The following is a 26782-nucleotide window of genomic DNA, read 5'->3' as shown; positions in this document are numbered from 1 at the left end:
TTTTCCAGTGTCGGTACTTCAAACCCACGTGTCTAACTTATCTGATGTACCCTATTTGACTTTTCAGAAAAAATCTCACGCCGGAATTTTACGCCAAATGACGATAACTGCAAATGGGTTGAACCAATTGTGTTTGAATTATATTTGATGTACCAGTATCTATTAAATGTAAATGAATTGTAAATAATTTGTAAATATCCGATTTCCTTGAATCGCATCCGAAGTTTTCGCCTGTATTTTTCGTCAAAAAGTGCGTTAATTACGCGAGAATATACGGTATTATGCATTTTGTTGCGCGTGTCGGTGTGACAAATATTATTCGTATGTTAATGTCATAAATGAGAGTGATTAGGTACATTTTCTTGTAACCATTTTTATGTTTTCTTAGTTTAAGATTTTAAATTTAATGGTCAATTCGCATCGTAACTGTAGACAAGTATGCCTTTTATCCTGACCTTTTTTCACGTAGACCTTGGTGGAATATATGTGATGAAATCCAAGAATTAAAAAATCTTCCTATTTTAGGTTTCTAAAAGTTGGCAGGTATGTATTATAATAATCTTCACAGTATTATTATAGTCGGTACGGTAAAACTGAACAAGACATAAATAGTCAGAAATTGTACTCTGTATAACTTTAGTTATGTAGTGCTTTACGATATGACTAATTAGATAGGTAATTAAAAATTGAATTTTCGCACCTTCCCCTAAACTGCCATTTCAACACACACACACACACACACACACACACACACACACACACACACACACACACACACACACACACACACACACACACACACACACACACACACACACACACACACACACACACACACACACACACACACACACACACACACACACACACACACACACACACACACACACACACACACACACACACACACACACACACACACACACACACACACACACACACACACAAAAAAAATCATTATAGACGGTTGTGCCTTTCAGCATTCAGTCTTCAAGCCTCTGAGAATTTACTAAACATTGCCATAATCCTCTATTTGCAACTAGTGCTGTGGCCTCATTTAGTTCTATACCTCTTATCTTTAAATCGTTAGAAACTGAGTCTAACCATCGTCGTCTTGGTCTCCCACTACTTCTCTTACCCTCCATAACAGAGTTCATTATTCTCCTAGGTAATCTATCCTCCTCCATTCACCTCACATGACCCCACCACCAAAGCCAGTTTATGCGTACAGCTTCATCTATCGAGTTCATTCCTGAATTAGCCCTTATCTCCTCATTCCGAGTACCCTCCTGCCATTGTTCCCACCTGTTTGTACCAGCAATCATTCTTGCTACTTTCATGCCTGTTACTTCTAACTTAGAATAAGATATCCTGAGTCCACCCAGCTTTCGCTCCCGTAAAGCAAAGTTGCTCTGAAAACAGACCGATGTAAAGATAGTTTAGTCTGGGAGCTGATTTCCTTCTTACAGAATACTGTTGATCGCAACTGCGAGCTCACTGCATTAGCTTTACTACACCTTGATTCAATCTCACTATATTACCATACTGGGAGAACACACTACCTAAATACTTGAAATTATCGACCTGTTCTAGCTTTGTATCACTAATCTGACATTCAATTCTGTTGAATTTCTTACCTACTGACATCAATTTAGTCTTCGAGAGGCTAATTTTCATACCATACTCATTGCACCTATTTTCAAGTTCCAAGATATTAGACTGCAGGCTTTCGGCACAGTCTGCCATTAAGACCAAGTCGTCAACATAGGCCAAACTGCTTACTACATTTCCATCTAACTGAATCCCTCCCTGCCATTTTATACCTTTCAGCAGATGATCCATGTAAACTACGAACAGCAAAGGTGAAAGATTACAGCCTTGTCTAACCCCTGTAAGTACCCTGAACCAAGAACTCATTTTACCATCAACTCTCACTGAAGCCCAATTGTCAACACAAATGCCTTTGATTGATTTTAATAATCTACCTTTAATTCCATAGTCCCCCAGTATAGTGAACATCTTTTCCCTCGGTACCCTGTCATATGCTTTCTCTAGATCTACAAAACATAAACACAACTGCCTATTCCTCTCGTAGCATTTTTCAATTACCTGGCGCATACTGAAAATCTGATCCACAAAGGTTTTCATCCAACTTCCTCTCAACGACTGATCGCACCCTCCCTTCCAAGATGCCAGTGAATACTTTGCCTGGTATACTAATCAATGAGATACCTCGATAGTTGTTGCAATCCTTCCTGTTCCCTTGCTTATAGATAGGTGCAATTACTGCTTTTGTCCAATCTGAAGGTACCTTCCCAACACTCCACGTTAATTTTACTACTCATTGAAGCCATTTCATCCTTGCCTTCCCACTATACTTCACCATTTCAGGTCTAATTTCATCTATTCCTACTGCCTTATGACAACGGAGTTTATTTACCACCCTTTCCACTTATTCAAGCATAATTTCACCAACATCATTTTCCTCCTTCCCATGAGCTTGGCTGTGTGCAACACCACCAGGATGATTTCCTTTTACAATGAGAAGCTTTCAAAATATTCCCTCCACCTCTCCAGTGATTCCCTGGGAGCTATTATGAGTTCACCTGAATTACTCAAAACACTGTCCGACTCGTTGGCTGAATGGTCAGCATACTGGCCTTCGGTTCAGAGGGTCCCGGGTTCGATTCTCGGCCGGGTCGGGGATTTTAACCTTCACTGGTTAATTCCAATTGCCCGGGGGCTGGGTGTTTGTGCTGTCCCCAACATCCCTGCAACTCACACACCACACATAACACTATCCTCCACCACAATAACACGCAGTTACCTACACATGGCAGCTGCCGCCCACCCTCATCGGAGGGTCTGCCTTACAAGGGCTGCACTCGGCTAGAAATGTCCATACGGAAAAAAAAACCCACACCTCAAAACACTGTTCATTTCCTATTTCCCTCCCTTCCTAAGATTCTTTATTACTGTCCAGAAAGGTTTCCCCATTGTTTGACCTAGCTTTCCCAGGTTATTCCCAAAATCTTCCCATGACTTCTTTTTGGATTCAACAACTATTTGTTTTGCTCTGTTTCTTTCATCTATGCATAAATCCCTGTCTGCCTCGGCCCTTGTTTGGAGCCATTTCTGATAAGCCTTCTTTTTACGTTTACAGGCTGCTCTCACTTCATCATTCCATCAAGATGTTTGCCTTTTCCCATCTTTACACACAGTTGTTCCTAGGCATTCCCTTGCTGTTTCTACTACAGCATCCCTGTACACCACCCATTCACTTTCTATCTGAACCTGCTTACTGTCTACTGTTCGAAACTTCTCACTAATCATATCCATGTACTTCTACTTTCCTCGTCCTGGAGATTTTCTACCCTTATTCGTTTGCAGACAGATTTCACTTTCTCTACCCTAGGCCTAGAGATACTTAGTTCACTACAGATCAGATGGTGGTCTGTATCATCGAAAAATCCGTGAAAAACTCGTACATTCTTAACAGATTTCCTGAATTCTAAGTCTGTTAAGATATAGTCTATTATGGATCTGGTACCCCTAGCCTCCCATGTGTACCGGTGAATAGCCTTATGCTTAAAGAATGTATTCCTAACAGCTAAACCCATATTAGCACAGAAGTCCAGCAAACGCTTCCCATTCCCATTAGTTTCCATATCTTCCCCACATTTACCAATCACCCTTTCGTATCCTTCAGTTCTATTCCCAACTCTCGCATTGAAATCGAACAGGGCGAATAAAATTATTTAGAGCATAGACTGTAGTTTTTTATTCCCCGACTTTACATACCGATTTTCATTAAATTCTGTTCACCCATTTTCTCGTACCTCGGCGCTAATATGGACTTACAGTAGCAACAAAAATCGAAATTCATGAATTTCTCTGTTATCATAGCCGGTACGGTAAATAGTATATGACATAAATGATAGGAAATTTAATGATATATAACTTTAATTATGTAGTATTTATCGATGGGGCCAATAATAACATAAATATGTGAGAATTAAATTTTAGGCCTTCCCCTAAACTACCATTTCACTCAGCGTGAACACAATTATTTATGGCCTAGATTGTAACGACTTATTCCCCAACTTTATTTACCGATTTTCATTTAATTTTCTTCAGCCGTTTTCTCGTGATGGGCGTACATACATATATACAGACAGACATTACGGAAAATTAAAACGTGCATTTCTCCATGTTACTGTGGCCGCGACCGGTACAGAAATATCATACTTTATACATTCTGAGCAATGTACAGACACTCTTATTTTATTTATATTGAGATCAATTAAAATTAGTCAGAATTGTCTCCAAATCTCTAGAAAAGTCACTAGTCGTTATCATTGAAATTCTATCACTAAATTACTAAAAAAGACTCCATATACAGCGACTAGTCTCTAGAATCGACTAGACAGATGTGAACGAACGCGAACATAGCACACGAGAACGAGAGATTGACGACCGATATACAGGTTTCAATAAACATCGCACATTCGCGTACATTTCTCACATTAATAAACGTAGATATTTGTTTGAAAGCGGCCAATGAGCGAAGGACTTCTGGCCACTTGCGGAAAAAAGCTGAAATGGCAGGATTCAAAAACAAATGTTTGAAGTCCACCAAAAAATAAGCTAAAATCAGGAGAAATAATAGAATAATCGGGAGGCGGGAAAAACTGTCAAAAATCGGGAGTCTCCCGCCTAAATTGAGAAAGTTGGCAGGTATGCAATTGCATTAAAAAAAGAAGTAATAAAAAATATCATTGACAACAAAATCAGTAACTGAATCAATAAACAATAAACCAGAAAATAATAACCATGACAAACTCACAAACGTTCACCCTAAATTATCTTATCAAACACTAACATTTCAAGTAAGGAAATAGATCTGCTATACAAGGGTTTCCGCTCAACTGCCATGAACGTCATGTGGAAAACAACATAAAACAGCCAATCACTGACATAGAAATCGCTTGTAAAAATATACCCACATCACAAAGCGAAATAATAATAAAACGTCACCGTCAATGAAGCCCTAAGAACAATCAGACATGAAAATTCTACTAAACAACCGAATTGTGAAACTCAATACTTGGAATTTAAAACCGGTACGAACAAAATTAAAATGACAACAAACAAAATAAAAATGACAACTTAATTGTCATAAAAGCAGACAAAAGGGAACACAACAGTCATAATGGAAAAAGACTAGTACATAGAAAAAACAATAGAATTCATCAACAACAACAGAATTCAATAGTTACAATGTGACCCAACAAATAAATTTAAAAAGAAGATAAAGTAAGCAATCTAGAAAACAGACCTCATTCTCGCAAAACAATAAAAAGAAATACTTAGCATAAAAAATCCCAAACTCCCCCACACGAAGAGCCCTCCCCAAAACATACAAAAACCCATGTCCTATTAGACCAATAGTACATTTTAAAGATGTCCAAAGTTACAATGTAAGCAAACTACTCAATCAAATACTAAAGGAAAAAATTTCGCTCAAAGAAGACAGGTCAATTTAAACCCACCTAGAACTTAAATGTCTGGAATGTGGGTTAGGATACTCTTATCTGTAGTAAATTCTTTGAATTTATGGAGCATCTTCGCCAATCTTTAGTGGTCTATTATTTATCAATAAAAAGAAGTCTTACAAGATACTCTTAAATTCAATTCCTTACTTTTAATTCATCAAAATCATTAACTTACATTAACTGTTGAATACATTAAATGAATTATAAGATGAAGAAGCAGCACTCCCTCTTCCTCCTTTAATGTTCGGAGTCTATGCGCAGACATTCTCATCACCCCATGTACTCCCCTCCACCTCCATGAAACAGAGTTACTGAGTGCAAAATTTCTCTTCATTCCCCTACCTAACTACCAATGCCAGTACTGGAGCTAAAGATCTGGTGTCAGTCCGAACACAGTTGCTGAAGGTAACAGACGGTAGCAGCTAAGACAAGTACAAATAAATTTCCCTATTTACTAATGTAACAGTAGAGGACTAATACATTTATTATTTGCTCATAACATCACCAACTCATAATCACTGACTAGTTTATGCAACATAAACTAATATGTACATATATATGTATGATTTAATTTTTTTGCTATTTGTTTTACGTCGCGCCGACACAGATATGTCTTATGGCGACGATGGGACAGGAAACGCCTAGGAATGGGAAGGAAGCGTCCGTGGCCTTGGTTAAGGTACAGCCCCACCATTTGCCTGGTGTGATAATGGGAAACCACGGAAAACCATCTTCAGGGCTGCCAACAGTGGGGTTCAAACCCACTATCTCCCGAATACTGGATACTGTCAGATGTAAGGCTTTTCAGGCGTTTGCTCTATTAACCAGCGTTTCGTCTTAGGTCTGACACTAGACTCGTCAGAGTGGGATGTGTCAGACCCTACCCACTGACGCTGGGTGTATGCAGGTGAGCTTATCAGAAGCCTATATATGAGGCACAGTCTGATAACTGCATACGGGAGATAAATCTCTACAATGGAATTATTGCCCGCCTAGCAATTCCGAATGGAAAATGGGAATTTAGAATTTTCCATACTGGATACTGGCCGCACTTAAGCGACTGCAGTTATTGAGCTCGGTATGCATGATTTAAAGTGATTTAATAGGATCTGAGAATCTTGTAGAATGAAACATGTCATTAGTATCTTATGCAGGTATGTTATAGTTATGCTTTAGCTAGTGTGTTCGACAGACTGAAAAGCTTTTCATTTGCATAAACTATAATAGCTTGTGAACTACTTGCACAAGAATCCTAAAAAAGAAAACACCACTGACATTCTAATCTACTCTAGTTTCATTTTGATAATGTTAATAGGCATTGTTTCATTTGAAAAATGGAACTTTCTAAAATAATTACACATTTTAATAATTATTGAAATCTGTGTATGCGCTACAATTATGAGCCCTCAGTTACATTTCACTTCTGTGAAAACAGCAGATCAATAGCACCCTTCCATTTCAGAAATATCTGGGGTGCATGTTTTAGGTGACTCACCCTGTACATCTGTTCAGAAATGTTCAGTTTTCAATGGCTTTTTTGTAATTTGTATAATATTTGTCACCACTTTGTGCTGACTTCTAAAGTTACAGTTACTTCTTTAACACAAGAAAACACCTCTATTACTGGCATTTAAAAGTACTTAAATGTGGAAAGCCTATCTTGCTGCGCTCACCAGCGTGTAAGATAAACCTTGAGGAATAACATTCTGGCACGCAAAATCTCTGAAGACTGACGTAAGTTGTTGCGAGAGTAATACCATCTCTTTCTTCTTGCTTTTTCTTTACTCTACTATTTTTATGGTTCATGGTGTGGGTTACTGTAGCCACGTCCTAGTTCGTGAACCATGGGCAACGGCTGAGTGGCCTAGTAAGTGGTCTTGAGAGTCGGGATACCAGTTGCTATGGAATGGGAGTGGGCATCTCAGATATATTCTGAGTCAAGGCCCTCCTTGTGCTCAGGCGGCTACGACTATACAATCCACCGGTGGTACATAACCCGTTAGAGGAGAGATCCTCACGTGGACTATGTGCAAGTAGGGTAGCATCCCGCTTCATGAATTTACCGAGCTCAGAACATTTTAAGCCAGCCTCGGACCTATGGGAGTAACGGAGTCCCACTCCCATTTGACAGGCGAGGGACTCCTTGGAAACAACTTGGCGAACGAAACGGAATTCGATGGGGAGCTATCAATATTAATGGGGCATATGGAAGACAGAAAGTAGAACTGGCTGAGTCAGCTATGAGGATGCATCTGGACGTGCTAGGAGTAAGTGATATTCGGGTAAGGGGAGATAACTAGCAAGAGATAGGAGAATATAAAATGTACTTGACAGATGTTAGAAAGGGAAGGGCAGAGTATGGGGTAGGACTGTTTTTTAGGAATACCATTGCACGCAACATAGTTTCTGAGGCACATAAATGAGCGAACGATGTGGGTAGATTTGGAAATTGGAGGAATTAGGACGAGAAATGTCACAGTGTATTCACTATGTGAGGGTGCAGATGAGGATGAAGTTGACAAATTTTATGAAGCATTGAGTAACATCGTGGTCAGGGTCAACAGCAATGATAAAATAGTGCTAATGGGCAATTTGCGAGAGTTGGAAATTGAACTGCAGGATACGAAAGGGTGATTGGTAAATGTGGGGAAGATATGGAAGCTGGGAATGGGAAGTGTTTGCTGGACTTCTTTGCTAGTATGGGTTTAGCAGTTACGAATACATTCTTTAAGCATAAGGCTATTCACCGCTACACATGGGAGGCTAGGGGTACTAGATCCATAATAGACTATATCTTAACCAACTTCGAATTCAGGAAATCAGTTAGGAATGTACGAGTTTTTCAGGGATTTTTTGATGATACAAACCGCTATCTGATCTGTAGTGAACTAAGTATCTCTAGGCCTAGGGTAGAGAAAGTGAAATCTGTCTGCAAACGAATAAGGGTAGAAAACCTCCAGGGCGAAGAAATTAGACAGAAGTACATGGATATGATTAGTGAGAGAAGTTTCAAACAGTAGACAGTAAGCAGGTTCAGGATATAGAAAGAGAATGGGTGGCATACAGGGATGCTGTAGTAGAAACAGCAAGGGAATGCCTAGGAACAACTGTGTGTAAAGATGGGAAAATAATTTCAATTATTGAACGTGAGGAACTTCATCTTATTTGCCCGTATTGAACTGAGATCACAATTAAAATAAAAATCTCTAAGGTTCCACCTTGTTCAATACAAATACACTGTTGTTAGATTACTTTTTACAACATATATACTTTTTTTACAACATATATTTTATTGCCAAAGATAATATATATGTTGTAAAAAGTCATCTGACAACAGTGTATTTGTATTGAACAAGGTGGAACCTTAACGATTCTTATTTTAAGATGGGAAAAGGCAAACATCTTGGTGGAATGATGAAGTGAGAGCAGCTTGTAAACGTAAAAACAAGGCTTATTAGAAATGGCTACAAACAAGGGCCGAGGCAGACAGGGATTTGTATGTAGATGAAAGAAACAGAGCGAAACAAATAGTTGTTGAATCCAAAAAGAAGTCATGGGAAGATTTTGGTAATAACCTAGAAAGGCTAGGTCAAGCAGCAGGGAAACCTTTCTGGACAGTAATAAAGAATCTTCAGAAGGGAGGGGAAAAAGGAAATGAACAGTATTTTGAGTAATTCAGGTGAACTCATAATAGATCCCAGGGAATCACTAGAGAGGTGGAGGGAATATTTTGAACATCTTCTCAACGTTAAAGAAAATCTTCCTGATGGTGTTGCGAACAGCCAAGCTCATGGGGAGGAGGAAAATGTTCGTGAAATTACGCTTGAGGAAGTGGAAAGGATGGTAAACAAACTTCATTGTCATAAAGCAGCAGGAATGGATGAAATTAAAATGGTGAAGTACAGTGGGAAGGCAGGGATGAAATGGCTTCATAGAGTAGTAAGATTAGCATGGAGTGTTGGTAAGGTACCTTCAGATTGGACAAAAGGAGTAAATGCACCTATCTATAAGCAAGGGAACATGAAGGATTGCAAGAACTAGCGAGGTATTTCATTGATTACTATACAAGTATTCACTGGCATCTTGGAAGGGAGGGTGTGATCAGTCGTTGAGAGGAAGTTGGATGAAAACCAGTGTGGTTTCAGACCACAGAGAGGCTGTCAGGATCAGATTTTTAGTATGCGCCGGGTAATTGTAAATGCTACAAGAGGAATAGGCAGTTGTGTTTATGTTTCATAGATCTAGAGAAAGCATATGGCAGCGTACCAAGGGAAAAGATGTTCGCCATACTGGGGGACTATGGAATTAAAGGTAGAATATTAAAATCAATCAAAGGCATTTATGTTGACAATTGGGCTTCAGTGAGAATTAATGGTAGAATGAGTTCTTGGTTCAGGGTACTTGCAGGGGTTAGACAAGGCTGTAATCTTTCACCTTTGCTGTTCCTAGTTTACATGGATCATCTGCTGAAAGGTATAAAATGGCAGAGAGAGATTCAGTTAGGTGGAAATGTAGTAAGCAGTCTGGCCTATGCTGACGACTTGGTCTTAATGGCAGATTGTGCCGAAAGCCTGCAGTGCTCCAGGAACATGCAGCGGAGGTCCAATTACAGGCATGGGCATCCAGGATCCCCGATATGAACCCAACTGAGCATATCTGGGATGTCCTGGAACGCAGGCTCCGTGCAATGGATCCTGCACCCATGAACAGACCAGCATTGGCGGCCGCTCTGCAAATGATTTGGTGTCAGCTGAGTCCAGAGGACTGCCAGGGACTTGTCGACTCACTTCCATGGCATCTCACTGCAGTTCGCACGGCCAGAGGAGGCCCCACACGCTATTAGGTGACTATCCCATGACATTTGCTAAGTCAGTGTAGTTTAATAGCTTTGTCTGTGGAAGGTACTTTAGAGTTGTTTTTCTTCCAGGTGACATAGTTTTATCTGTCTGCTGAAGGTAATGCAATTGTTTTTTCCAGGTGCAAAGGGAAGTGTTTCAGCAAATTCAATGACACAGATCAAAATAGCAATTTTACAAATATTTCATGATTTTGAGACAAAAGCTGAACAAGATATTTTTCTCCAAGTATTGCTGACTAAAACAGATATTCACCATAAAAGACCTGGAACTGCAAACACAAAATCAAGAGCGTGTAATGTTCTTTATAGTGTTTTGTGCGAAGGAAATAAAACTATTGACTGTAAGAAAGCTTTTCTTAGTTTATATGGAGTAACACAAATAGAATACGACGTCTCATATCACTTCTGGTAGCAGGTGAGACTCCAAAAGAACATCGAGGTAAGAGTAGAAATTGTAGAACTAAGGCTGTACCTGGAGAAATTGTAGAGAAAATACATGAACACATTATTTCTTTTCCTGTAAAGGAGGCTAAATATGCAAATCGGGATATAAAATACCTCAATGCTGAGCTCACCGTTAAAATAATGCATTCTCTTTTTTTGTATCAAATACCAGGACATCAAAGTCACCTATTTTGGTTATACATTCGGTAGGCCACAGAAAGATGTGTGTGCCACATGTGAAGAATTAGGCATTAAACTCAAAAGTAACTTCCTCAATGATAACGCAAAACGTATTGCAGCCGCAGATTTATTGGTTCACAAAAACAGATCCAAAAAGTTTTATAAAAAGTTGAAAGATGTTGAAAATATGTGTAAAGATCGAGACGATGTTGCATGTACACTGACTGACAGAGCAAATGCAACACCAAGAAGGAGTGGTCAGAACTTTATGCCAATTGCAGGGTAGACTGATGTCACTGAGGTATGCTCATGATGTGAAATGCGCCGCTGTGCTGCGCACGTAGCGAACGATAAATGGGACACGGCGTTGGCGAATGGCCCACTTCGTACCGTGATTTCTCAGCCGACAGTCATTGTAGAACGTGTTGTCGTGTGCCACAGGACACGTGTATAGCTAAGAATGCCAGGCCGCCGTCAACGGAGGCATTTCCAGCAGACAGACGACTTTACGAGGGGTATGGTGATCGGGCTGAGAAGGGCAGGTTGGTCGCTTCGTCAAATCGCAGCCGATACCCATAGGGATGTGTCCACGGTGCAGCGCCTGTGGCGAAGATGGTTGGCGCAGGGACATGTGGCACGTGCGAGGGGTCCAGGCGCAGCCCGAGTGACGTCAGCACGCGAGGATCGGCGCATCCGCCGCCAAGCGGTGGCAGCCCCGCACGCCACGTCAACCGCCATTCTTCAGCATGTGCAAGACACCCTAGCTGTTCCAATATCGACCAGAACAATTTCCCGTCGATTGGTTGAAGGAGGCCTGCACTCCCGGCGTCCGCTCAGAAGACTACCATTGACTCCACAGCATAGACGTGCACGCCTGGCATGGTGCCGGGCTAGAGCGACTTGGATGAGGGAATGGCGGAACGTCGTGTTCTCCGATGAGTCATGCTTCTGTTCTGTCAGTGATAGTCACCGCAGACGAGTGTGGCGTCGGCGTGGAGAAAGGTCAAATCCGGCAGTAACTGTGGAGCGCCCTACCGCTAGACAACGCGGCATCATGGTTTGGGGCGCTATTGCGTATGATTCCACGTCACCTCTAGTGCGTATTCAAGGCACGTTAAATGCCCATCGCTACGTGCAGCATGTGCTGCGGCCGGTGGCACTCCCGTACCTTCAGGGGCTGCCCAATGCTCTGTTTCAGCAGGATAATGCCCGCCCACACACTGCTCGCATCTCCCAACAGGCTCTACGAGGTGTACAGATGCTTCCGTGGCCAGCGTACTCTCCGGATCTCTCACCAATCGAACACGTGTGGGATCTCATTGGATGCCGTTTGCAAACTCTGCCCCAGCCTCGTACGGACGACCAACTGTGGCAAATGGTTGACAGAGAATGGAGAACCATCCCTCAGGACACCATCCGCACTCTTATTGACTCTGTACCTCGACGTGTTTCTGCGTGCATTGCCGCTCGCGGTGGTCCTACATCCTACTGAGTCGATGCCGTGCGCATTGTGTAACCTGCATATCGGTTTGAAATAAACATCAATTATTCTTCCATGCCGACTCTGTTTTTTCCCCAACTTTCATCCCTTTCGAACCACTCCTCCTTGGTGTTGCATTTGCTCTGTCAGTCAGTGTATTTGTTTCAATTACATGCAGAACCTGCCACTACCACACATTCCTGTACAGGACATGTTTTAATCTCAAGACAGTGTGGGTGTATGTATTCTGCATGTATGACATGAAGAAAGGGACATTGGAGTTTCATTTATACCACGAAGGTTTAGGAAACAGAGGCCCAAACGAAGTTTGCACTTTTCTTCATGATTATATAACAAATAATATACCAGAAACAGCAAAAGTGTTGTGTCTATTTTCTGATGCTACCAGAGGACAAAACCGGAATAATACTGTAATCCAATACTTAATGACGCTCGTTTTCTCTGGACGATTTGAAAAAGTTATCCAATACTACCCAGTAAGAGGACATTCCTTCCTCCCTTGTGATCGCAATTTTGGCGTTATAAAGAGGCAGTTAGAACGTTCTGATCGTGTATATACACCCACAGAGTATGCCAAAATGTTGGTGGAGGCTAGTTCAAGCTGCAAATTTACAAGTGTCCTACACGAGGAAATCTTTTCAACTGATTTTAAAAACTGGTGGAAAGGTTTTTATAAGACAAACGTTTTATCTATTGAGTCTTTAAGGGGAGAATGTTCCTAAAGAAGAAAAGGAACAGTTTAGTATATCAAAATACTACATGTTTGAAAGTAACAGAGACAACAAGGGAGTGCTGAAAACTTATGACTTTATCGATGGATTAAGATCTCATACTTTTAAGTTGGCAAAATGTGAAGATATCCCATTCCCTACACAAAAGGCATACTTGGAGAAGTGCCCAATTAACTCTAAAAAAGTGGATGAGATTCAAAAACTTCAACAGTACATTCCAGGAGAACATACACCCTTTTATGATGAAATCTGTGAGTGGCCATCCAAGGACGGAGATGAAGCTGATTAAAAGCATACTTGTAATGTCAAAACTTGTACAACTAACTAAATATTTTGCTTAAATATGCCTTGGTATAATACTTGTATGTACAGATTTTCAGTTTTGTAAAATTAAAATAGTTTAAGCTATTTTATGTTTATTCCAATTTGTTTACTTCCCCTTAGTTTTGAAAAGGGCACTAGTCCCCTTATTTGTATTTTTTTTAAACAACCTCACCTAAATTATAAAACAATTATAAAATGCATGAGAATATGTCTTTTTGCAATAAGTAACTAGGAAAAAAAGTTCTATCTTTAATACTAAAAATAGATTATCAAAACAGTTTTCCTTGATTTCCTGAAAGTTAGAGTTTGCGGACTTACGCCCTTTTAAAACCACTGATTCAATTGTCCAATCCACCTCCCTAGTGGTCTTGCTGCATATTGTCAACTGTTGGCATATCTTGAGATCTTACATGGTCTCACTTAAATCTTTCCACCCACACCCTCATAGTTTCTTCTCAGTGACCAACAGCATTAAAAATATTGGTGACTGGGAGGTTGTTGCATTCCCCAATATCTGCAAAGTGGCCCTGGTTGCTTCAGGTGGATTAGGCATGCTGGAAGAACATTTGGAAATGTATTGTCAGTCTATTATTTCTCCTACTGTATACAGCAACCGAAGTAACTCCAGCCTCCAGCACGTTATAGGACAGACAACACACTGTGTCTAACATGGCACATGAATGCTACATAAGGTCAATACCTCGTCTGTTATTCTCAGTACTTTTATTTACCTCCATTAAGTCTTGTCATTTTCATAAATTTGCAATGCTAGCTCCCCAAGGAAGAGAAAAACCAAAGATTATTTTATGAAATAGTTATAAGAATACTCACTCTATAGATTTCAATTCCCAATTTATTATAGACTATAACTATAAGCAGTATTCAATCTACTATAATATTACAATCTACAGTAGTTTCTGCTCACTAATGATTGTTATACAACCTTTATGTAAATAAAAAGTTTGTTCAAACCCACTATTTCCCGGATGCAAGCTCACAGCTGCGCGCCCCTAACCGCATGGTCAACTCGCCCGGAAGTCTCATAATAAAGGAGGCTACATTCATCAACCTATTCCCAGAGAAAAAGTACACATACTAGAACAAACTGAGATTTATTTATAGTCAAACATCGACCATGTACAGCAATGGATTAAGAGAAATGACACGATAATGTTCCATGTTTATTGTTTACACTGTTATTTTTAAAACCAAACCAAACCAAACCAAACCCCATGGCACTACAGCCCTTGAAGGGCCTTGGCCTACCAAGCGACCGCTGCCCATCCCGAAGGCCTGCAGATTATGAGGTGTCGTGTGGTCAACACGATAAATCCTCTCGGCCGTTATTCTTGGCTTTCTAGACTGGGGCCGCTATCTCACCGTCAGATAGCTCCTCAATTCTAATCACGCAGGCTGAGTTGACCTCGAACCAGCCCTCAGGTCCAGGTAAAAATCCCTGACCTGGCCGGGAATCGAACCTGGGGCCTCCGGGTAAGAGGCAGGCACGCTACCCCTACACCACGGGGGCCGGCTTACTGTTATTTTTAGTCTGTTTTATAATTTTGTATGAATTATCTTGAAACATTATCACATTATTCTCTACCTTTCTTAAAATTTATTTGGAAACAAGAAGCCTTCTATTCAGGAATATTACCTAGTGACAGAATGCTCAAGCAAATTCATTTACTTTTAAAGCAGGCTGTATCTGATGACCCTGAGGTGAAAATAATTATAACTTGGTAGGTTACCATTGAGAGAGAAACATTTAGCAAAAATGTTTAGAAAAACTATTAACATAGTTTGACTGTTTCTTTCCACTTATTTTCAGGTTTCCTTTTTCCTAGTTCATATTAAATTGTTCATCTATATAAATTACAAACAACTTCCAAATTGGAAATGTATCCTACTGTGAATTCTTTAACTGTTACAAAGCCGACATCAATTTTAAACAAAAGAGAAAGTCGGTTTGTACAAAAGAGTTAGTTACCTACGTAGCAAATCGGAAATGGTAGCCTAGCATTCAGAAATGTTTGATGTTAAGATTAAGATTTCCCTCCTGCCTATGCATATAATGAAAAGGTCAGGCGAGTAGATCCTAGATGGGATTTTCCCCCAGGAGTGACTAAAGCATTTGTAAATCCATGAGCTGTGTGGCCTGTATATTTCTTATCATCCCAGATTCTTATTTGCTCAACCACACCTTATCAAAATTCCATGCTAATCTTTTTTATAAAGCAATATCTTCAACTGTAAAATCTATCACCAGGGCTGGATTTTTACAGGCACTCTATGCCTGTTAGAATTAGGCTCCCCACCACTACATCACAAGGTTAATGCCACTGTTGTCATGAAAGTTAAAATTCTTAATTTTTAAGATAGAAGAAAATTACATTTATTAATTGAGATAATTAATTATTGACAAATACTATAAAATCAACATAAAATATTGCAGCCCTATTGCCTCTGTTAACAACCATGACTAATTCCTAGATTGCTTTTAAGAGAAATGAGACTTATAAGTTGCTCTATTAACCAGCGTTTCGTCTTAGGTCTGACACTAGACTCGTCAGAGTGGGATGTGTCAGACCCTACCCACTGACGCTGGGGTGTATGCAGGTGAACTTATCAGAAGCCCCTTATGAGGCACAGTCTGAGCAAACGTCTGAAAAATCTTACACCTGATATGTTTTTGACATGCTCTATTGGTGAAAAATATCTAATTCCCTCCATGGGAATTGAGAATTTTCCATTCGGAAAAGCTAGGCGGGCAATAATTCCATTGTGGAGATTTATCTCCCGTATGCAGTTATCAGACTGTGCCTCATAAGAGGCTTCTGATAAGTTCACCTGCATACACCCCAGCGTCAGTGGGTAGGGTCTGACACATCCCACTCTGACGAGTCTAGTGTCAGACCTAAGATGAAACACTGGTTAATAGAGCAAACGCCTGAAAAATCTTACACCTGATATGTTTTAATTCATTACACATCGAAGGGTAGAAAATGGAACATTCTCCTGAGCAGTTAGTGCCCGGTGTGCAGAGGATCATCCTAAGAATTATTTCTAAATTATAATACACCTCAATCATATCGTCTTGACATAGAAGCTTGTTTACCTCAATTAAAATAACACATTCTTTTTATCTCTAGGTGTGTGTTGTTCCAGGAGTGACTTTAGTTGCAAACATTCATCTATTTCTGAGGACTCAAGATTATTTTTGTCCAATTTCACTAATGTTACTGCCCTTTTTGAAATATCAGAGGTGTTTTGGTACTGTACTTCATTTCTTCCAGAAATCCAAATACACTGTGTAGATGGTTGTATTTTTCAGTACATTTTCTCATCACTGTACTCAGTGCATCAAGTATGATAGTAAATGTGTTTACACGGAAGTTTACGGAGCCATTCAGTGAAACTTCTCCATCTCTGGATTCACACGATCCAAAGTTCGTTTTTCTTCATTTGCATATTTGCTTTGTATTCTTGAAGACCAGATTTTTCTTCTGCCAGGGATTCTAAGACACTGGAATCATCTCTTAAATGTGAAATGAATTCAGAGAGAGAGAGAGAGCTATAACACATTAGAACCTTCCCCAGGTCCACAGTTTCATCCTGAAGCTTAGCGTTTATTTTGTTGAATATATGTAATACGGTTCCCCATAAAAGGACCAAAAATGCTGTTTCAATGCTGTTTCAAGTGACAATAGTTTCTCCCTTAGCATGGAAGCTTCATTTCCAGTTGTTGTATTTTCAACGACATTATCTGAAATTAAATGGAAGGTCTGAATGATAATACCAGGTCAATCTTTTAGTAGAGTTGACTCACATCCTAGTAAGTTGATCATCGTGTTCTGGACAGTCTCTGTACTGCAAGATGACAGCTTTCAAGAAGACACCAGTGGCATGTTGAAGAGGTGAAAAAATTGTAAATTTCTTGAAGGAGCCTAAAAACAGATATTGTGTTTAAGTATGGTTCTACAGCACAGGTACCTACAAAGGTTGAGGGAGTGGGCTGCACATGGCACACATTCAGCTTTTGCATACAGTTCCTTGATTCATATTAAAACACCTGGGTATGTCCCAGACATATTAGAAGCATTGTGGAAAAACTGGTCTTTACAGTTACTAATATTCAAATCAAATTGGTCAAAAATACATAAAATACTATTGGTTCCAACTTGTGCTCAATATTTGGCATGAAACACAAAAAATATTACACTGGGTTACTATCGGTTTTAACACATCTAAAAACAAATCACAGCTGGTTTGTATACAAAATGTCTGATGTAGGGTCAACCATGATACCAAAGTATTTGGCCTTTTTCACTTCATTTATTATTTTGTCAAGCACTTTTTGAGACATAATAATGATAGACTCTTCAACTTGGACAGGTAGGAAGTGTTTCCTAAGCCTTTGTCACCATAGTGCCTGAAGCGCATTCGGCCAGAAAGGGGTCAAACTTGGCAAGAAATTCTAAAAACCTGAGAAAATTGCCTCCATGTATATTCTCTAAATTTTCATTACTTCCTCATGATACCAATCTCCTTACAGTTAGAAATTTAAAGGCCAGGATGACCCACCTTAAAATGTCCCTCTATTATTGACCTTCTCATTGTACTTGCTCCAGTCAACACTTCCTGGTATATCTGTTCACATTCTCTCAATTTCCTTACACTAGTTTCATGGTGAGGAGAGTGTTCATGGTCATGCACTCTATGGGAGATGTACTTCCCAGTCTTCAAACCCAGTTGCAAAACACCCATGGCACTTGGACTTTCAAATAGCATACATGGTACACAGTACACACATCCTTAGTCTGTGAGTACACTAGCCAACACATGGTATGAGTTTCACCAATGTTAAGTTTTCTTTAAAGAATGTTTTTAGGTAGGTACCACACTTTGTCCAAGTTTTTTTTATGCACTAAAAGCAACAACACAATTTTGCAATGCAAATGTATAGTGACATTACCTCGTAACTCCTCGTTAACATCCCATTGAGTAGGATCAACATTAGGAAAAAAGTTATATGAGGCTAAAATGTCTTTTTCTTTCAACAGCAATATCTCCAGTGGTTGTGTTTTGACTGAGTAAGAGTCTTCATGGTTTGGGTCACATAGCTATCATCTGGCATTCGAGATATAGTGGGTCAAACCCTACTGTCGGCAGCCCTGAAGAGGGTTTTCTGTGGTTTCCCATTTTCACACCAGGCAAATGCTGGGGCTGTACTTTAGTTAAGGCCACAACTGCTTCCTTCCCACTCCTAGCCCTTTCCTAGTGTGATAATGGGAAACCATGGAAAACCATCTTAAGGGCTGCCGATAGCGGGACTCGAACCCACTATCTCCTGAATGCAAGCTGATAGCTACATCACGCAAACCGTGCATAAGTCTACTTATCAGTGTGTTGAGTACCCACTTTGTCATCAGAATGATGCTGATGATGATAAGAAATTTTATCACTGTAAGATATAATAAATTGCTGCAATTTGGATGACTGCTCCAGTCTTGCAGGCAGATCATTTACAATTGTTGATAAAGATATAAACTGGTGCCCTGACATCCCTACACATGCACAAATGCCCATTTCCCCAATGCTTTTATTTTTTCCCAAAGTGTTCCACTGGTAAAAGTAAAACCAGATAACTTGCATATACCTGTTTTCCACTCCATTAGCTTTTGTGCACCTTAATACAGTTTGTTTCACAACAGTGTAAACCTGGGAGAATGAATAGGTAAGTACTTTATATGATCCAAATGCTCAAATATTATCTCCTTACTTGGCATCCAATTCTCTTATATCCCTTCCCTACATATAACATAGTAAGTAAGATATATAAACTAATCATTAAATCTTTAGTACTCACCACAGTTGCATTCCTATGTGGACCAAACATCCAAGTCTTTGTATGCTTTCCTGGTAAATCTGGGCGGGTCTTGAGGTTTGCATTTAGTGATGCATTTGAGAACTTGGTAGGTGCAGGAATACGAGACTGTACACCAGGTAGACTTCGTGAACCTCTTGAAAGAGATACTTCTGCTTGCTTAGGAAGCTTTGATGGTGAACTAATTGGTTCCTTAATGAACTTATTCCCATTATCATTACTGGCAATACTTTCAATCGTCTTGTTGAAAATATTCTGAGATCTGTTACAATACATTTCTGATGGTAACATCTTTGGTTTCTCATTTATACTACAGCTAACATCACATGACGATGCAACTGAACCTGGTCTAGTTGCTGAAGAACTAAGTGAACTTCTCCTTGACGAGACATGGCTAGGTGGAGAATTCGGATAAAATGCGGGCTGGGGAATTCGAGAGGAAAGAGGAGACTGCCAATAATTCTGATTTAGTTTTTGATCTGAAGAATCATTCATTTTAACAGGTTGAATATCTGGAGAGGTAGAATCAGGTCTAGGGACTCCCTTGGGGATTGACTTTGGGATTCCTGATGGCTTGCGAAGATGTGGGGATGAATTGGTTTCTTGTTTTGAAGCTATGAATCCAATAGAGTCAATCAAGGAGGAATTTTGGGTACCTGGAGAACCAGGACGATGTGGAGTAGGAGCAATCACCCCTTCACTCACAATTGGTTTGTCCTGTGTGAATGTTTGGGGTTTCTGCATAAGAAACTCCTCAGTATGTTTACCTTGTGTCGTACTGCTGTGGTGTTCAAGAGGCTCAGGAAACTGATTATGACAGATAGTGTTGTTATCCTGGTTTGGTTCAGTATTTCCTACATATTGTTCTACAACTGTCTGTCCTGTCTCCTGCGTGTCTGATTGATCGAGTGCACTGTCACTAGTAGACATTGACATAGTAAACTGTAATTTACTACTATCCCCTTCAGGTGCCCATAGTGAATCATTCAAGGTATCATCTGACTCTTCTATAGCAACTGATGAATTCACACTACTCTGATCATCACTGAAAATAAAAGTCTTTGGAATAAGCTCTTGTATTTGAAACTGGGGTGTAGATGTGTCAATTTTATTTTTGTCACTCACATAACCACACATCCCACTGTCTAGTCCTTTAACAGCAGGAACAGGTTCTCTTCCCTCTTTGTAAATGAATTCACTATCACATTTTTGTGCAGAACTGGAGCTGAAATTCTCAGAGTTTGAAGTATGGGAGTTTTCAAAACCTGAAATATAAAAACAAGTACATTTTGATCAGTTACTACACATGTAATACACATGCAGATGCAAATGATACAATATTAGAATTTATGAACCATTTGTAAGTCGTATTATTCAGGCTGCTGTTCATTACAGTACCAGGAAAGCATACAAGGGTAATCCCAAAAAATAAGGTCTCCTATTGTTTTTATAAATACAAAGAACAGTTTATTTCTATAATATTTACATCAGTGTATTGGTTGAACACTTATCTATTTTTCTACGTAATCATCATTTCAGTCAATGCATTTTTGTAGAAGTTGCGGCAGTTTTTGAATGCCCATGTTATACCAGCTCGCCGCCATGACATTGAGGAAGCTTTGAACCTCATATTTTACTCGCTGTCGGTGTTTGTTTGAAATTACGCGGCTTGGGATGCTGCCACTCGCATGACAGTTGTTTGGTCTTAGGTGTGAAGGGGAACACCCAGGTTTTGTCACCCTTGACAATGGAGTCCAAACAGTTGTTCTTTCCATCAGCATAACAGCGAAGAAATTTGAGGGAAAAATGAAGTGTGTGGTCTTCCGTCAGCATTCGCGGTACCCATCTTGTGCACACATTCCGATATTGCATGCAACCTTTCTGTTAAAATCTTGTGAATGGTGCTTCGGGAAACTCCAGAAACCAAAATACAGAGATCATCCAGAGTGATCCGCCGATTTTCACTTATGGTTTGCTCAATCTTCACGACTGTCTCGTTGGAGACTGATGGTCCCCTGCTCCTTTGTTCATCATTAATTTCAGTACAACAGTCTGTAAACTCTCTACACCACTTGCGAACAATTTTGGCATCCATGCATGGCTCGCCATACACTTCCATCAATTGGTGATGAATTTCAATTGTTTTAACGCCTTTTGCATTTAAAAATCAAATAAGTGCACGAACTTCGCACTTGGCGGTAGCATCGAATGGGACCTCCATTCTCAACGGCTGCCAAGCCAAGACTGAGCGTCCTAGCGAGGCATGCGGATTCTTATTTGGGAGTGCAGGAAGCACTCATTAACAACAGTGCAGCCAACAGCTGCATGAATAGTTTCTTGTATTTAAAAAAAAGGGAGACCTTATGTTTGGCATTACCCTCGTATTAACACGTTGATGTACACATTTTGGTTTGCTTAAAAGCCATAACTTTCAGTGCTATCCAGTAAATTTTAAGGTAATAACTTGAGTTTTTCAGAAGTATATTTGGGCAGGTGGTCAATTTAAATATGGTAAAAACAGGAATAAAACATAAAATCAATACCATCATTTGTTTAGGTCACACAAAATTAATAAATGCCTGGAATTGAAAGACTTGTATCAACAGTTCCTGGAAGAAGAATGCAAGATAATGATGTACAGATAATGGAAATACAGTGAACCCCCTCAAATCTGAACTAATTGGGGCTGTAGCCTGTTGGATTTTAATTTGTTGGGATTAGCCAAAAAATATCCATAACCTAATAACCAGCCCTCATTACGGTATAGGACTGTACATTGAGCGAGTCAGGCTGGTTTGGCGCGTAACGAGCGATGTTAGTGACCTGGACTGGAGGGCACGTAGGACTCGCTATTAGGCAGGCCTGCGCTAAAAATAGAACACTACCCTAACAGTTTAGTTAGTCAGCTCCCATCTGTTGTTCTGTTCGTGTCTGCTGTCACTGCACTGCATAATTTGTATGTTGTTAATTTTTTTTGTTCGAGTTGCATTGTTATTGTTGAGTTTTTATTTAAGCGAACTGTTTTAAGTTATGGCAAGCAAACGAAAACACAGTTCTTGTACTGTAGAACAAAAACTGGAAGCCTTAAAGTGTCTGGATGCTGGGAAAAGTTTGACAAAGTTGGCTTCCGAGTTTGGTGCTCGTAAAGCAACAATTAGGGACTGGAAAAAAAACTGTCAGAATTGAACAGTTCTGCAATGTAATAACTGATAAAACCTTAAAATGCCATCATGTAATAGTTTCCGTAAATGAAAATATTGATGAAGCGCTTTTTTGTGGTTTTCACAAGAGCAACAGAAAGGAGTGCCTAATAGTGGTCCATTAATTCATGAAAAGGCACTAAGGCTTAACTAACTAATGAACGGCAATTTGGCCTTCACTGCTAGCAACGGATGTTTGGATCGATAGAAAGAAAGGCATGGGATCAGACAACTGTCGATAAGCAGAGAGAAGCTATCAGCTGACACAGCTTCTGAAGAATAATACCTAAACGAATTTGGTGATTTGATTTCCTAAGAAAACTACTCGCCACAGCAAATTTACAATGCAGACGAGACTGGGTTGCCTTTCCCAATAAAAGTCTTGCTTCTCAAGAGGAATCTTCTGTGCCGGCTTTTAAAATTAATAAACTGCATCTTACAGATTTAGCCTGCAGTAACGCCATGGGATCAAACAAGCTTCCATTGATGGTGATTGGTAAATCTGCCCTTCAGAATATGAATATGAATTCTCTCCCTGTGTATTACAGGAATCAAAACAAGGCTTGGATGGATGACTATTTCTCTGTTAATGAGTGGTTTGCCAAACAATTTATTCCTTCAATGAAAAAGGTTAATGAAGAAAATTGACAACCACCTCAAGCTTTACTTCTGATAGACAATGCCCCTTCTCACCCATCAGACATGCCGTTGGTATGCAGGGACATTAAAGCAGTTTTTCTGCCTCCCAATGTGACATCGCTGCTGCTGTTGCAGCCTATGCATCAGATTGTTCTACAGAATATAAAACTAAGCCACCAAAAAATGTTCTTAGGATATCTTATTGAAGAAAAGGGTTTTCCTCCTATCCTTGAGAAGCTGAAGAAAGTTACAATAAAAGATGTTATTTACTGGGTTGTAGAATCATGGCAAAATACAAGTGTGAACTTACTGCGGAGATCTCGGAAGAAGCTTTGGCCTAGCCTCGAATTAAAAAAAAACACCTACCCCTACACCTGTCACGCAAGACGATAACACTGAGTTCCTTCATCTTGTTTAGCAAGTACCAGGTTGCAAGGATGCTGGAGAAGGTTATCTAGAGGAGTGGGCACAGTTGATGTTAATGATGAATGCAGTAAACACGAAATAGTGAGTCTTGGTCCAAAGTCAACATGACGGCAATGTAGCTAGTGACAGTCAGGAAGAAGAAACTTCGACGAACAATGTGATTTATACTGATGCTGCTTCTGCTCTTGACATCACATTGTGCTTCGTAGAACAACACACAGCAGTCACGCCAAACGATGTCATGTTCAGGCGACGCTGGCACGTAATTGCTTCTGCAGGAAGGTTTTCGGCACTTCAACAACTGATTTCAAGTGAAAGATTAAGTGATATTTTGTGAGTTTCTATTGTTATTTCATTGTTTTTGCAAAGTGATTAACCCAAAGAAATACAATAACCAACTTTTCAGTTTTTCAATCCTGGATGACATAAGTACTGTATGTAGGCACATTTACACTAACTGTACTTCTTTGTTAATTTTTCAACTAATTATGCAAAATAAGGTTATAATGCCAACGGCCGTTGCCGTGTTGAAACATCGGATCCCGTGAGATCTCCGAAGTTAAGCAACATTGGGCGTGGTCAGGAGTTGGATGGGTTGCCACGCACTGTTGGTGGGGGGTAAGGGAATGGAGGAGCGGAAAGGAACTGGCCACCCTACCGCACGTAAACTCCGGCTCAGGAACATCTCTGCAGAGGTTCGGACCTGCCTTCGGGCAGAATAACCCTTACCTTACCAAGGTTATAATGTAGAATATATAAATTTTGACTAAATAAATATTTTTCTCCTTTTTGCATGTGTTTTTCAAACTTAAAATTTGTCAAAAAACTCTTTCGGATTTTGGATTTGAGGGGTTTCACTGTATGATCAAATACAGGGTGCTAAGGAAGGAATACCAGACTGTCACTTTTACAGAACTTATAATGAAAATATTTATGTACAATTGCAGAAGAAAGAAACCAAGGAGAAGCTATAAATATGACATTAGACAATCAAGAAGGAGATTGCTGACTGATTTTGTCTAAGGAACTAGCTTATTATACAGGATGTTTGGGAGATAAGTACAAATATTTTCTTGCTGGTTATTGGTAGGGATATGGCATCAAAATAATGCCCTACTTCAAAAAAAAAAAAAAAATGAAGTAGAAAATTTGATGTTTGTAGCTCAGGTAGTATTAACCCCACTTCATGCCAGAAAGGTGAGGTTTTTTGGAGGAAATTATTTATTTTTAGGAAGCAAGGAATGAGCAACAATTATTAAGGGAACACATTCATATATTATTCAAGGTTAATAAAAACTTACTTTACACTCTATTTACACTTCTTTTACGGTAGGCCTGTGACATGGTTTCATAGAATATTGGTTTTTTGAGAATACGGTCCTTTGACCAATATATTTTTATTTCAGACTTTTGTTTTATTCCCACCAACGACACTAATGCAGTAAAATGCCAAATTTCATAACTGTGCCCTTGCATGTGGAGATTTATTTACAAGTCTTTCAATGCATGTTTAGCATACAAATTTGTCTCAGTCATAATCAAATTTACAACTTCATCCATTAGAAACAGTTCATAACAGCCAATCGCACTGACCTCTGGTAATGATCCAACCCTAACAACAGGATTTTCCTGAAATGGAATTATATTAGGTTGCCCACTATTCCCTGGTTTACACTTTTTCCACACGAATGTAAGTTCAACATTTCCTACCATCACCTTAGCTTCTGACGTAATATCTTCTTCACTTTCACTAGAAATACTAAGAAGGTCATCATCCGAAGAATCAATGGAATCATTATCACTATTATCAGAAATACTAATGTCACTTAGAGATTCATCTTCATTGTAGTTCCTTATTTTGTCTTCAAACATCTCTTCCGTTTCGCGCTTGCCATTTCTGTTTACCTCGTCAGTTGGCCAGAGATTGTATACGTAAAGTAGAGAAGATAAGGCATATTTAGGCCAGAGACTTCATGGATACAGCTGGAAACCCTCCTGTCATCTGTTGAGAATGCTGGAAAACATTTTCCAAAGAGATTACAGTACCCTAGAAATTATTGGGCAATCGCGAAATGAACACTGCAGCTAAACGAGAATTTCTCGGGTGGTGACGTTATGGGCAAGCGTGTGCCACCTGAGAATTTCTCGGGCGTGCCACTGAAGAGGTTAAATAATGAACGACTTAGGGCTTTGCTTAACAATCCCATTATACTGAAAAAAAACAGAAGGTAATATGAGACTGCCTTGTCAATACAACACAAAAACTGTTTAATACATATTATCTAATCATACATGTTTCGAGAACACAGTACATTCTCTTCATCAGCGAAAAATATTCGCTAAAATCTTGAGGACTTGACAGTGGCGGATCGTCTGGGAGGCGCTAAGGCGCGTGCCCCCCACGGGGTTCCATTAAATTCGGGAATTTTAATCTTAAATGGTAACAAGGGAAATATTTTACTATAAGATTATTATCAAGGGCGCGAGTTGTACTGTACTGCGGTCCGATGCGCTGCTGGCCCTGTGCAGGAGGGCGCTCTCTCATAGCGGACCAAACACTTCGAGTCTCGCTTGACTGTCAATCAATACTGATCTGCATTTAGGGCAGTCGCCCAGGTGGCAGATTCCCTATCTGTTGCTTTCCTAGCCTTTTCCGAAATGATTTCAAAGAAATTGGAAATTTATTGAACATCTCCCTTGGTAAGTTATTCCAATCCCTAACTCCCCTTCCTATAAATGAATATTTGCCCCAGTTTGTCCTCTTGAATTCCAACTTTATCTTCATATCGTGATCTTTCCTACTTTTATAAACGCCATTCAAACCTATTCGTCTACTAATGTCATTCCACGCCATCTCTCCGCTGACAGCTCGGAACATACCACTTAGTCGAGCAGCTCTTCTTCTTTCTCTCAATTCTTCCCAACCCAAACATTGCAACATTTTTGTAACGCTACTCTTTTGTCGGAAATCACCCAGAACAAATCGAGCTGCTTTTCTTTGGATTTTTTCCAGTTCTTGAATCAGGTAATCCTGGTGAGG

General features: G+C 39.8%; 1 protein-coding gene across 1 annotated transcript in view; it reads right to left on the bottom strand.

Annotated features, from left to right (window-relative positions):
- Lap1 (leucine rich repeat containing protein 7 lap1) overlaps positions 1–26782 on the bottom strand; it is a 472349-nt gene that overhangs the window by 40854 nt on the left and 404713 nt on the right. The window contains exon 12 of the mRNA XM_067139879.2: positions 19460–20742. Coding sequence (XP_066995980.2) covers positions 19460–20742 — 1283 coding nt within the window. The remainder of the gene's footprint in view (positions 1–19459; positions 20743–26782) is intronic.

This window comes from Anabrus simplex, chromosome 2, assembly GCF_040414725.1.
Source record: "Anabrus simplex isolate iqAnaSimp1 chromosome 2, ASM4041472v1, whole genome shotgun sequence".
Classification (NCBI taxonomy): domain Eukaryota; kingdom Metazoa; phylum Arthropoda; class Insecta; order Orthoptera; family Tettigoniidae; genus Anabrus; species Anabrus simplex.
The sequence above is the reverse complement of the archived record's forward strand: the minus strand, read 5'-3'. Positions and strand labels throughout refer to the sequence as shown.